The sequence below is a fragment of the Lepisosteus platostomus genome, chromosome 28 (assembly GCF_059453375.1).
Source record: "Lepisosteus platostomus isolate fLepPlt1 chromosome 28, fLepPlt1.hap1, whole genome shotgun sequence".
Lineage (NCBI taxonomy): Eukaryota > Metazoa > Chordata > Actinopteri > Semionotiformes > Lepisosteidae > Lepisosteus > Lepisosteus platostomus.
This window is the reverse complement of record NC_142638.1, coordinates 3,945,789-3,960,521: the sequence shown is the minus strand read 5'-3', so window position 1 is coordinate 3,960,521 and position 14,733 is coordinate 3,945,789. Positions and strand designations below refer to the sequence as shown.

The 14,733-nt window shown below is 45.0% G+C and overlaps 1 protein-coding gene across 6 annotated transcripts in view; it reads right to left on the bottom strand.

Moving 5' to 3' along the window:
• Positions 1 to 10,878, bottom strand: part of gpatch8 (G patch domain containing 8) — a 63,753-nt gene extending 52,875 nt beyond the window's left edge. For 2 of the 6 annotated variants that reach the window (XM_088623331.1, XM_088623332.1), the window contains exon 1: positions 10,742 to 10,878. In XM_088623331.1, the coding sequence (XP_088479457.1) occupies positions 10,742 to 10,786 (45 nt within the window). In that variant the 5' untranslated portion in view covers positions 10,787 to 10,878. The remainder of the gene's footprint in view (positions 1 to 10,741) is intronic. The other 4 variants (XM_088623338.1, XM_088623335.1, XM_088623336.1 and 1 more) reach the window with 3 other exon arrangements.
• Between the last annotated feature and the right edge of the window lie 3,855 nt (positions 10,879 to 14,733).

Here is a 14,733-nt window from a genome sequence, read left to right as displayed (position 1 = left end):
CAATTGCTCCAGCTTCTACATCAATTGGTCTCTACTGAAAACCATCAAGCTATTTATTACCGCCCTTCCTAAACAGAACATAAGAAAGGTTAAGAACGAGAGAGGGCCATTAAGCCCATCTAATCCATTAAGAAGGAGCCGAATTATTTTTATAATAGAACTGCATCTTCGCTTTCATCACCTCAGACATCACACAGACCTGCAGATGCTTGCCCGTGTATGTGGAATAACAACAAGTAGTGCTCGGACAGCTTCATGTATGCCGTGTATGATTAACACACCTGCTCAGGCCCCTCATTCAATAATTCAAGCAGCACTCATTAAAAACAACAGCTATTCCACCAGCAAGGGGCAGTTCTGAAAGATCGTAAGAATAACAGAGCTAAGGAAGCACACAGACCTCTGCCAGAAATTCAACTTCTGAGTGCTGATGTGGTTCCAGACCAGCAGCCCAGTCTCATCGTTAATGGCTGCATTCATACAGCTGCTGAACTCACCCAGATCTGTGTCACACTCCCAGCTAATCAAACTACACCCTTACACCACTGTTCCTTCAGTTCCAGTCCAGTAGATTAGCTCAATACCTCCGGCTATGGGGCCTCTTGCTATAAAGTAGCAATAGATAACAAGCATTCAGCCACGGAAATCTGTTTCAGTTTTCATTCAGTTATTATAACCAATATTTGCAGAGTTCATGGTGAACACCAGAGGAAGAGCTATAGAAAATATGAGCTGCAGAAAAAGAGAAAAACATGCACAGGCCCTTATGTTGAAATCAGGGCTGCAGAACCCTTGAACTCCGGTCAGTTTGTGAGAAAGGAAACACTCAATGAGAAACATAAAAAAAAAAACATTTATTGCACGGACACAACAAAATACTAATCACATTAACAATCAAAGCCCTCTATCATAATATGACAACCACAAAACCCCACTCACTTACTCTGCTATAGATTCTCATCCGCTTTTCAAATAAACAACCCCTTAAGCCAAAACGCCAAAGTTACACAGCTTGTGGCCCAAGAATCTGGACATTCCTGATCCCATGGCAAGATACACTGTTTCTATGCAGTACGCTTGTTCTGCCCTTGACTAAGATGATTTGGCTATAACATTTTACAGGCGAGCCCTGGGCTGAAACAAGGCAAGAAAGGTTACACTCCTGGAAGCAAGTAAAAAAAAATATTTAAAGAATTTGTTGCTGGTAACATAACACAAACGTTTGAATAGCTATTCTTTAACATCACTGAAAAGCACAGCTGACCTCAGCAGCAGGGTTTAATTAAAAAAAATCCTCCCCTTTCACTAGAATTATTTGCTGAATTGCTCATGGCCTACTGAGACCTGCTTCATAGAGCAAATAAGTGCAAAGTTGTAGATCTGGCAAGTAACTGGGGTGTTACATTTTCTTTCATCAAACATGGTTATTGCCTCCTGAAAAGCTCGGGGAATATTACATATACGCAGATCTAGAGAAACCAGGCAAAATATCACCTCTCAGATCAGCGCCGACAGAGAGGATAAACTTCAGTAGTCAACTTCTTGGTCCGACTAAAAAGTGTTTTCAATGCAGCCCGTGTACGAACAAGTCACCGAAAGTACTCAGCTGCTCAGGAGTGCGACGGCTGCTTGCAGGTTTTCCACTTTGTTATTCGAAAAGGAGAGGCTGCCGTGTGCTCGTTCTGCCTCTCGCCCCCTGTAAAGGTGTTCTCCGGGGATTTAGCCAAGGAAAGCGAAAAGCATAAGCAGGTGGCCAGGCTGGTGGAAACGGCTGTTTTCAGGAGCTCGGAGAAGAGGGACGTGCCTGCACGCCCCGTATTGAATGCGAGAGGGAGGAGGCGTGTTAATTCCACCCCGTTCATTGCTTTTTTTAAAAGCTTTCATGGAGGACAACACCAAAAACACTGGCAGGAAAGCTACCCCCCCCGCTACCGCTGATCAAGTTCACAGAGGGAGATCGGAGCTCCCAGCGGCAGCACCCGCAGTCCGCGCCTCCTCCGCCGCGGCGCACACTGCGGCACCAGGACACACGGCGCACTGCCCGCGGAACAACCTGGAACTGACTGAGCCCCTGTGGAGGCCGGAAGCCAGCCGCGGCGCTGGCAGCTACGCAGGACTCCAGGAGAGGAGCTGGCAAAAGAGTCAGGATTACAGCAGCAAGAGATCGTGCTGCAACCTGCTGCCCCCCCCCCCCTTCCTGCACCAGCTCCCAGCTCTTCGCTGCCCAAGATCTGAGAAGCGAAACCCTTCTTCCTCAATCCTAAACGCAAGGATAGGCAGCCTCTTCGGACAGGATCGAAGAGCGGAGACAAAGGCGCCGCGGCACAATTCCCATCGCATTGCTCCCTCTCCGATTTTAACCCCTGCCCCCTCCCAAGTCACAACAACCCCACACTCCCTTCGATTCCTGCTGCGCGAAACTCTGCCTCCCTTTCCAAGCCGTGACCACTAACCCTCCCGGCCTGACGCTCACCACAGCACCGCGCTGCCTCTCCCAGGAACCACAACCTCAGAGCGGACTCCCAGACTGCAGCGTCTGCCATGCCTGCCCTGTGATGGCCACAGAATGTCATACTGCACTATTTATTCACAAGCACAAAGCCATCCAGGCACGGGTTCATAAACTAAACAAATCAAGTCAGGGCTGCCTGACTTCACGTCGGCTCACATTATTTATACTTTGGTCATGTTTTCCATTGCAAGCCAGAGTTATCAGCCTACGATGCATCATGCTGCTCTACTTTAATGCGGATGAGTTTACTAGAGAAAACAATTCACTGTCCTCCAGAAGGAACTAATCAATCACCTGCTGGATTTATTTTCAGATGGGGATAATAAAAAAAGAGAAGAGGGGCCTGCAGCTCGCACTGAAAAGGTCCTGAAGCAGACAGAGGTCACACTGTAAATATATTAACACCCCACCTCACGTGCATCTTTACAGTGTCTTCTTTGAAGCCACCACCAGAACCACAGTGCAAGCAGAACGGAGTTTACCAACATTTTTTACTGTCAAGTCTAAGCTTTTAGTCAGGAGGATTATTACAAGAGGAAAGTACCCACACCCCCAAATAAAACACAGAACAATGGTGTTCTGCACTGGAACTTGAGGGTAACAGGTTTTTTACAGATTCATGTATAAACATATTTATGCATGACCACAAGGAAACTAGTGAAGGACTACAAGCTCAGCACACAGCGCTGGCTGGTAAAAGCCAGAGTCTGACTAGAACAAGGCTGAATTCCGAGCTTGCTCCAATGACAACTGCAGATGAACCCCGATACGAACTGCAGACAACAAAGAAGCTGCAGGGAGCCAACCACACATTGCCTTTTCTGGAGAAGACAACAGCCCTGCACAGATGGACTGACCAGAGTTTTTCCAAAGCAAGCAGATCCTATGCTTTGATCCGTTTTGCTTCGGACACGCACACGCAAATTATGCAAGAAAGCCCATCTGACAAAAACGTCAGTGCGTTTCAATGGCGTAACCTGCTACAATGACATTTTGGAAAAGGATATTTTGAGCCTTCTAAATGACGCGCACACAACAGGTGGACTCTGAATCCAACTACAATCTGTGCACATGGTTAAGAATAACTGGAGCTACTGTGCTGTACATTCCTCTGAGGAATCAACATGATTGTGGGTGGGAAAAGAAAGCCAGGAGTGTGGAATTCTGGATTCCAGGCTGGCGCAAGCTGGATTGGGCATCCGATACACAGAGCAACAGCACGTTGCGGCACTGGAGTGGGACATGTTTCAAAGGAGAGAAAGACAGCCGCACAAAATCCAAGAAACAAAGCCAAACAGGCAGGTAAGAAGAGCTTGTTCTGGAGAGCTAGGCAGATGCGTTAAGGCAGAATCCGGGGAATTATTGCACATGTACAGGACAACCACTTGGCCGTTTTGATCAAGGGATGGTTTTTTACCATTATGCAGAATTATGCCTTCTCCATTTTTTATTTTTAATTACTCCCTCTTCCTCTTCAATACACCCCGCGCTGTGACAGCCTCAAATCAGCTGTGAGAGCAAGTAAATACCTGGAGACAGGGCCAACACAGGCTAATGAAGTCAGATACTGGTTCAAGTGAAGCCGTTAAGAGCCCAGAAGACATGGTGACCCTCCGAAGACCAGCAGCGAATGTCCGAGCTGGAGGTCAACACAATGTCACACACCACTTCACCCAACCACAAAGTGAGCTGCAACCACTGACGGAACGTACTGCACAGGCCGACATAAGCTAGCTAACTTCGTGGAGCCAAAGATAGACGTGGGACCAGGAAAAGGGCATTCTATTCCGTTCATGAAAAACGACTCCATTCTGAATCATCATTATGCACGTCCAGGCTCCATCCAAATCCTTTTGATAAAATCTGAGGGGTGCAGTCAACTGACAACATTTCAAAACAAAACTACAGAAATCTGGCGGCGCACGCAGGAATCACAATGTGGCAGACACACGGCCAACACCGTTTAAATCACGACAGGAAAGACGCCAAGAAAGCATCTCACTCCAGCACCACTGCGCAAGAGACCGTCAAAGTCTCATTCGAGTGGGAAGTTGAACTGAGCCTGTCTTTTTGTTAAAAGTATTAATAAATAAACAAAAGGAAGATAAAGTATATAAATAAGCACAATTTCCAACCAGTACAGCTTAAAAGCGAAAGCTGAGCACCAGATCCAGAAACCACACATTTCCCAGCTTGCGCCATCAGTATCAGTCTGTCCCCTCCTCTCTACAATCCTTCTTCTCGCAGTCTGTTCACCATCTGCTGGACGTGTATTAGTCCCTTCTTCCTCTTGACTGGTGCGCTGCCCTTTCTCCTTCTTTCCTCTGACAAGGAACCAGATACCCCACACACACAGGGACTGGATCGTTTCTAACAACCAGACACCCGAGACCCTTCAGGACCGAATCATCACACGGGTCAGATTCTACCTGTGTGACTTTCAGAGCTGTCGCTTGGCTATCAGAAGAGAGTCACTGACCACTGCGATGCAGAAAAGCACATCCAGCAGTACATTTGGCTTTTCAATACTCATTTAAGAAACCATACACGAGAGAGCTGCATGCAGTCCAAAAGCTACATCTGTAGGAAGACAAAACTCCCTCACACATTCCAAATGAAAATATTATATTCACGTTTAAAACACCTTTGCCAACTATATATTATTATATATTATTTCAGCAGTATAGTAGTCTACAGAAATGCCAAATATGGAAGTCCTAACTTCTCCCTTTGAGAATCAATCTTTGTGAACAAATACAAAACTGACACAGCAATTAAAGGCTGTGAAAGCCTCTGCAATTCATTTCAACCACAGAACCTCTGTAGTTTGGTGAAAATAATCATTCATTTGCTGCCATTTTAAAGCAAAGAATAGGCTTCTGGATGTAATGCTATATCCATGCACTGATGCAAGACAGGACAGGTTTTCAGTTTCGGACTTCTGGCATGTTAGTTCTCCCTAAACTTACATCCTATACTTGTCTTATTTCATTTATACTTCTAGTTTCCAGAAAGCAGAATATTGGCAGCATATTCTTCTGGAACTGTGTGGTGTGATCTCAAGCTCCTTTGTCGTTTAGGGCATGCTCCTCCGACAGCCAGAACACGCATGTAGCAGTGAGGTGGGCTCTGAAGGTCCCTAGACACACACAGACACACAGAAAGCAACCTGTACAGAGCGCTGCGGGGACGTTAAGGACCCTGCCTTGTAAATAGAAAACTGACTTAAAATAAAATAGTTCTGCAAACATATTTGCATGAATTTATGTCAAATAAGATGATTTAACATCTCAAAATTGTATTTCGGAAAAACCCAAAGATCAACCTATTGGGCCTTATATTGCAATGTTCACTTTTTTAGAGCTTAATATTGTGATTTTTTTTTTACCATCTTTTAGTTCATTGCATTAAGTGATACTATCGTATTAATGGGTTTCCTCCACAGCCCCGTTACTATTTTACAGTGGGGACAGTGGTATCAAGTGGGCCCATGATACAACCGACCAAGCACCACCAACCGACCCCTTTTTCTGCACCATCTATATCGGCAATATTTATACACGACAATGACACAATCCATAAGGAGATTTTCACACCCAACTAGAACGTGATATTGAGGAGTGATAATGTGAGGAAGCAGTGTTAACATCGGAAGAGCTCTTCCCAAGACACCCAGGAAGACCTGCTCATACAAAGCAAGAGCCGACTATGGAAGCACGCAAGGCAATGTCATTCTGCTCTTCTGATGCAGCTACACAGAAATTAGGAGCCGCATACAGACTACAGAAATGTCTGTGGTCTATATGTTGTTTTCAGGTGTCCTGATAGTGATTCTATATATCAGCTTCATAAGCCTCATTTAAATACATCAGTCAGGTGCTCAAGAGGTAGAAATCTTATCTTGACCATTAATGAAAATTAGCTCAGGCTTAACAGCGGTCAGAAGGATCCTAACTGTTGGGAGCTGACTCGGTAAAAATAAATTTGGTAGCCGAAACTGAGCCCACTCAAACAAGAACGCCTGTGGTGCACACCTCCCTTGCCAGGACACTTAAGTAAGTCATCGGCCTACGCACTCGATCACCAAGTCCCAGATACCCTGTCAAACCACCACCTCTGAAATAAATTACTGAAAGAAGTCATTAAGGAAGAAACTACGATGTATTTAGACCCACAAAAAACAAAGGCAGTTCACATTTAGTAAACGATGCCAATCAGATGCTACCGAGAGCACTAACCTGCCCTGGAGTGTTGAAGCGTATTTAAGCAACAAAAGGAAATTTAGAGAAGAAAGTAAAAGCGAACTGGTTACCCAGGATGCCCCATTTACACAACGCCATCTTGTACCGTGTGTAGAAGCAGAAGTCTGCCCGCCACTGTACTGAAAAGGAGATGTGCTCGCGATAACCTCTGGCTCCTGTTGTGACACCGAGTCTCACTACAGGCTGCTGACTCTCAGCGGTGCAGTCAGGAGGAACTGATTCAGACCCCTGACATTTGCAGTGAGGCCACAGCTGCCGCTTTGTACTTAATATTAGCGTGATTCTGTGTTTCTGAGACATGTTTTGGTTTTTCTTTCTGATTTGTTTTTTTAAGAACTATTCAAGGACTTCAGAAAAATCAGTTGAGCCCACTTAAGGGGCATACAAAGTGCAAAACCTTCGAGGTTTAATTCAGACAAGATTTGATTTTGATTCTAGATAGTTAAAATTCTAAATATCCATTATTAGTAGGTTATAATTACTACATACTGAATGGAAATAATTATTTTCCATACCATTTAGGTTTCAAATTAACAACAAAGAGAAATATCCTTAAAAATAATTGGTTTGGTCCCATCCCGTCCATATTTTTAAGGCTAAATAAACAATACATATGTGTACAGAATTAAAATAATTAATATTCTATCTTTATAAGCAACACTAACGGATCTCAATTCACCAGCCATGATACACTTAACACAGTGGAGTGTAACAACGGGTCTCATGACAAAAAAGGGAACTTAAGTTTAAGAAAAAAAAAACTGCTGCACATCCTTGTCTGCGAAACCAGAAGTCAGTATTTAGAGACAAATGTACCTCCAGCAGCTTAGCAGTATTTTCACACTGTAACTGACAATCCAGATATCTGGCTCTGAACAGCATCACTTCACAGGCGGGACACAAGCCTCTCGGTGCACCCCTTCTCTCCTGTCTCTGCAGCAGCTACTGCCAGCCATCTGACGACGTTATTTGCCAGGGAAAATGCCGATGAGCACATCCAGCGCACGCGTGCACTGCCGTTGAGAATGCCATAACGGCTCCATAAGATCTGAGTGCCTGCATCCATCTGAATCCAGCTGGGATCAAGAGTGAACAGGATCCCAAACTGGCTCAAAATCAAGTACTCATTAAAGCAGAGGAGAACTGAAAGAAACTAATGCACAATTTGACCTCAGTCTACTTGTGGGTCTATTTCTGCAAGAATTCAAAAAAGAAATCAAAACCTATGAAAATATAAATGGCCTCTTATTTAGGTAGGTTAAAAATTGCGATGATAAACTCCCCAAGTAACAATTTAGATTTCAAGAAACCCCAGACGGCATTAATGATCCTCCATACAGGACCTGTCGTTTAAATGGATAAACGTTATAAACTGACAATGCATCAAATTCCGGGAAAGAGTATATTATAGGAGCACAATGTAGTCCACAAACAATAGAAAATTTGAATAACATGACTTTAATCTGCTTAAAGACCAACAGAAATAGAAATGATTCATGCCAGCCTTCAACAGTTTTAAATGAGGCAGAAATTAAATGTGTTTAAACGAAAAACTAAGTCAAAACAACTCTGGTTTGTCTGCACTTCAACTGTTTAATACACGTCAGTCTTCTGTACCTATACTAGGAGCTCTCAACAGGCTGCCAATCACATCTGCCCACACAGGAGGAGATCAGATTGTGTGGAACATCTCCATACAGAACTGTCAATTCTACAAGGGCTGAACTCCCAAACACCTGGTCACTGTTTTTTACACCAGTAAAAAAAATATATATAACAATATTTTACCAGACGAAATCAGTGGAGAATTTTAGTACCAAACGACAAGAGTCAGTCACCCACAAGGACAAGGACTGAGAAACCCTGACCTACAGAACAGCTCTATTAAATTTTCACTTCTGGTTTTCAGCAAGTTGAGACACTAAGCTGATGTCCACTTCGAACCTTATAGAGTGCCGTATTGAAGCTTTGGAATAATATCTGGGTTTTTGACAAGTCCACTTAGACAATGACTGAGCAGCCTAACGTATTAGTGAAAGGTTCTTTCCCCCTATTTACTGTATTAATTCACTTCACAGGATTGTTTTCCTCACCACCTCATAGCCCTAGATTGTTATGTCCCTTTGGAGCAAACAAATGTAGATCCTTAAGATCTATTCCACTGCAAGATTCGCCCAGCTCTTTATTCATCTCAGCAGCTGACGGCTAATTCAACTCTTCGGTATCTCAGGCCTGCGATGAAACCGAGCGAGGGTCCTGTACTGTATTATCCTTGCTCCAGGCCACGCTGGTCACCGGAAAGAAGTCCCAGGGGTCATCACCATCTGGACGAGAGCACCTACTCTAGGGAGAAAACAGATGGAACCCATCTGTCATGCCCGCACCACGGTGCAGACTGGGAAATCCCAAGGAAAGACCTGACTCCGCTGGGCTGACAGCTGAGACGACAGACACACACCGAGGCGACATCAAATGCCCATGACCGGTCAGAAAAGGAGAAGCTCACTCCAACCCTAATTCGCTGTGTCATCATCCCATAAGTTTCAACAGCTTGATGCAAAGAACTGTGGCTCAAGACCATTTTGACTAGCGGCGTGAGGATGATAAACTAGCAGGTTATAACTAGGTACTGCACAACCACTGCAGGCACAACGGCAACTCCCAGCATCCCACAGCTGGCCTGCGGTACACCCCAGCTCCCACCCTCCTCGTCAAACCTCTCCCTGAACTGCCAGACCAGATCCCATTCCCATGGCCTCTTCTTCGGGGGAAGAAGCGGCACAACTAATTTAAGCTTAGCAAGCTCCCTAAATTAACACAGCCCAGCAGTGCACCATAACCACCTGATCAGACTTATCATATGCCCCCAAATAAAGGTGCGATTTCACCCTCAGAATAACCACTCCAAACTCGACTGCCACCGCTATCAAGAGAGACGCACTTCCACAATCAGTACATAATCCACCCTCATCGAGCTTTTCTATTACCAGTACAACAAGATGCTACCAAATCCATATAAAATATTTAGCTTGTTAATGCTTCCAGCTTAGAAGTTATTTTGCTGACAGGGAATGGATCTCCTGGGAGTCGACTATGACTAAGACTAAACCAACAACAGAGTGAGGACATCTCTCAGCATTCCTGCAACTTGTATATCTGGTTCTGCAGCGCAGAGATCACTACACGAGCCCTCACAGAGGAGGAGGAGGAGGAGGAGGCGGCAGCCAGGAAGGCGTGAATAGGCATCATTGTTTTCAACTTGCCTTTAACTCCAGCTGGTTATCGCCGTTGACGACAAGAGTGAAATCAACACCAAAATGTCGCTTTCGCGGGGCATAGTTTATTCAGAAGAAGAAGAAAAGAGCTCAAGTAGTGTGGATCTCACGAAGTCACATTTTTAAAGAGGGTGGCACTAGAACTCAAAATCCGTCGATCTTGAGTGCCACTGCTATGAGGGGCTCGGCGTCTCACCCGGGGGGGTATGAACTGGTTAAACGCAGAGCAACATCCGCAGTTTAGAAGGCATGTTAAGCTCTGCCCCGGCGGAGTGGGAAGGTGAGATGTGCAATTCGCCATCGCCATTCAGTTCAGGCGGCCATGGCAGTGCGGTAGTGCCCTCCCCGCCGTACCCCGGCCATGCACACACTGCCCCGCACCCCGCAACTGCAAGGGCACCGCGCTTCAGAGCACGGCCGCGGGGAGCAAAACACGGGTCTTCAGCGCCTACAAGCCCTCCCTCCCAGCACAGCCCCGAGACCTAGCGCCTTTTTTTTTTGTTTACCACCCTGCTAATGCACACAGCGCCGCCTTTCCCTTACACCACTTCCCACGGCCCCCAAGGGCGCCCAAGAAGCTCGGTTTGTGCTGCCATTTCCGCGCCCTGACGCGCTTCAGAAACGCTACAGCTTCCCCCCTCGCCCGAGGAGACCTTCCCCCGCCGCCCGGAACCGGCCGTTCATCCTTTTACCTGGAAATCACGATCCTCGTTGAAACGAGAGAACCTGTCAGCCATTTTCCTGCTGCAGCTCCCGTCGTCTCGTTTTCTGCCCGACCTGGCCCTGCGGCTTCGGAAACGCCTACCGCCATGTGACGAGCGCCGGCGAGCACCAATCGCGGCGCCCCCTGCCCTCTGATTGACGCGCCCTTCGACCAATCCAAGCAGTGCATCTTTTTTTTTTCATTCCGCCGTAGGAGCCTTGCCGAAACACCAAACATTGACAAGATTGTGTCCAATTGAAGAAAGTTAATCTCCTGATGAACAGAACCTTTAACCAATAAAAGCTGGCGAAGAGATGCCTTTTTTTTCCTCTCGAACTACAGATTGAATGTATTATGTGTGAGAATTGAGTTACTGTGCCAGGGAATAAAGCGTGCTAGTGTCCTTAGCTGAATAGCGCACTGTGTACTACCAAACCTATCGACAAGGCGTACGGCTGTTACCTTGTAGTATGAGTTTATCAAGCCTAATCTGAATTTATTTATTGCATAGTGGATTTCAACTGCAGAACGGTCAACTGCAGAGAGATCATTCTTAAAAATGGCAATGGTATATTCATGGTTGTAACAGTTTCCTTCCTACACTTGCATTTTTTAAAAGGACCCATATTTTACAGACGGCTTTAGTTTAGTATTGAAAAAATATACGGGAAAGAAAAATAAAACGCTTTCTTCAGGCTCAGGTCGAATGTAGATCATTTCGTCTTCCCTGTCGTTTATGGTCTTTAACCAAGCACAAAATAACGGATGACTAATAATAATAATTTAGACGAGTGTCTCGCAAGAGACAAAAAAGCTTTTATACACACAGCATTTTCCTATACTTTTCCAACCTGTCTATTTAAGTGACTCATCTCTTTGAGACAGAAATGTTGCTTTCTGTTAACAATAAGGCGTAATTATATATTACCACCGGCTTTCTTTTACATAATGTATTGCTGTGGAATTATCTTTCCTTTTATCTCCATTTAAACCAGTCCTATCCGTATTATTATATACACTTCTGTGGAAAAGGCTTGGACACAATCAGGTGTTACAGTATATGAAGGTGATGTGCATCAGCAATTTACTCAAAACCTCCACTGGTATTTGGTACAATGATAAAAATTTAGTTATTAATACAGCTTAGATTGAGTGAGAGAAAAAACAAGCTTGTCGTGTAGTCATTGGTCATTCACATGAATGAAAAACACTTCAGAACATTTGTATCATCATACTCAAACTAAACCAATCATGAGCAGAATATAAGAACATTTAAAAAGACCACAAACACGAAGTGGACCATCTAATCCCCATGGATGGTAGAGGCAAATCCATAGATATCATTCAGACATTTCTTGAAAAAATAAATGGTATCGGCTTCAACAAAATGGCTAAGTAGCTTATTGCTGACAGCCAGAACTCTGTGTAAAACGTGCCCTCTGTTCCCAGTTTTAAATGTACCTTCTTGCAAATTACACTTGTGTGCTGGGGTTCGTGTCTCGGTGTTGATTCTGAAGAGTTTACAATGCCAACGTCTCTGAGGCATTTGAATACTTGAATTATATATAAAATATGTGAAGTGTTTACCCATTTACGTTTACCAGTCAAATAAATTCTGGCCCGCGGCCGGGTGTGGCTTGTTATTCACATAGTGTGTTCCTCTCTACACATCCATCGTGCTCAAAGGCAACATTTCGCTCTACAGCACTGAGATCTGATAGGACTTGAAGCCAAATGGCTACAATTCCGAAGGCAGAGAATAACCGGTGTTGTGCTTCAGCGGAATGAAAGGAAAACCCTGAGTGGTAAGAGCTGAACAATGGAAAGTGTCTAAGTCTGCCGCACAGCTGAGTCTGTCAGACCGTTCCTAGTGCTACACCGAGTCGGCAGTGAACCAGGACCAGTATGGACCCAGAAACAACAGGGCTGTGTCCCTTGTTCCCTGTAGAACACTGCCCACTACAAAACATCAGCTCACAAACAGCTTTCGTTCTGCTCTTTTACTTGCTTGCTATGTATTGTGCATCACTGATGCCACTTGATCTTGCGCTGCATTTATACTGCACTTCACTGACGTAGTATGCTGTCCACCGTGCTGGATATGAACTGTTATAAGGAAGAGTGCCTTTTTTTAAACCAAAACCGTTAGTAACTGAGGAGCCACTGGAAGAGTAATGTTGTGCAATGCTCATTTACTATCGCAAAGGTTTTATTTTGACGTGTCACCGTGAGCAGAGACGGGCAGTCTCCCCTGAAAAGAGAGAAAAATAACGATAAATTAGGAAAGTCAGACTTGAAATCGGATCGTAGGTCGAGGTGCGCCCCCTGCTGACCATTCTGTGAACGGCCTTCACGGAAGAACCCCACGGCCTACTACGCGTTCGTTATCCCGAACCGCAGGTAGGATTGGTCTGGTCAGGGCATTGATCGCATGATCATTCCAAGCATGTCCCAACATTCCCAGCTGAGCCAGGCTTGTTCACTGTTACTAGGTGACGACGATGGGTATTGATGTGGCAAGCAGACATTCAAAAACCTCCTTGGCCTTCTAATGTTAACCCCTTACTATGACTTTATAGACTAGCATACCCCCTTACAGGCAACTTCCAAAACCGAACAGCTAGCTGGGTCTTTTATCAGAAAGACAGTACAAAGTTTTTTAGTCACTTCTCTACCACCCTCATTTGTTTTTGTTAATATCAACCAAATACAATAATAATAATAATAATAATAATAATAATAATAATAATAATAATAATTGCTTGCACTTATACATCAATTTAATCAATTTCCCTTTGGGATCAATTAAGTCTTATCTATCCACATGAGGTGGTGGGGCAGAGGCACTGTGGTTAAGGCTCTGCACCTGTGGCTGGAAGGTTCCCGGCTCGTATCCTGTGGCTGGCAGAGGAGTCCTACTCCGTTGGGCCCCTGAGCAAAGCCCTTAACCCCACCTGCTCCAGGTGCGCTGAACAATGGCTGACCCTGTGCTCTGACCCCCAGCTTCTCTCCCTGCCTGTGTGTCTCATGGAGAGCAGGCTGGGGTCTGCGAAAAGACAAATTCCTAATGCAAGAAATTGTATCTGGCCAATAAAGTTTTCTTATCTCATATAGCCCTTTTTCTGGACACTCCACTCAAAGCGCTTTACAGGTAATGGGGATCCCCTCCACACCCACTAGTGTGCAGTCCCACCTCGATGATGCAACTGTAGCCATAGTGCACCAGAACACTCCCCACACACCAGCTACCAGTGGGGTGGAGAAAAGAGAGATGAAGCCAGTTCATAGATAGGGATTATTAGGAGGCCATGATTGGTAAAGGCCAGGGGGACATTTGTCCAGGACACCAGGGTAACACCCCTATTCTTTTTGAGAAATGCCCTGGAATTTTTAATTACCAGAGGGAGTCAGGACCACGGTTTTACATCTCATTCCAAAGGATGGCGCCTTTTTTTAGAGATTGAAGATTGAATCTTCTTCTGATACAAGATTGAAGAATTCCATCATCTTATTCTGCACTGCTCTTTGGAACAGAAGCTTTGTCTTGCAGAATTGTTTACACTGGTGCAATACACTGGCTTGGGGTTATACTACAGCCTGTTGAAATAAGAAATGACGCAAAATACTCTGTACGGGGCACAGAGTGTAGCCAATATTACTGAGGAGATTCAATTACATTGTCCTGGAGAGAGGGACAATGAAAATTATTAAAGCCGCAAAAGAACAAATAAACATGTTCTTGATAAAAACGTTCATTTTAACCTAAAGTTCCCTCTTAATTCAATTGCCGAAGCAGATTTTCAGCACGCCCTAGCCGATCTGCTGCGCAGTTGGGCTGCAGGTGCAGACTGCTGCGAGTTACGTCAGAGCTCTGCGCCGCTCTGGGATGACGAGCGCTGCAGGAATATAAACTTTCCAGCAGAGGGCAGTCTAACCCCGAATTGGGAAGACGCTGAACTATTCTCCCTTTCCTTCTCATAC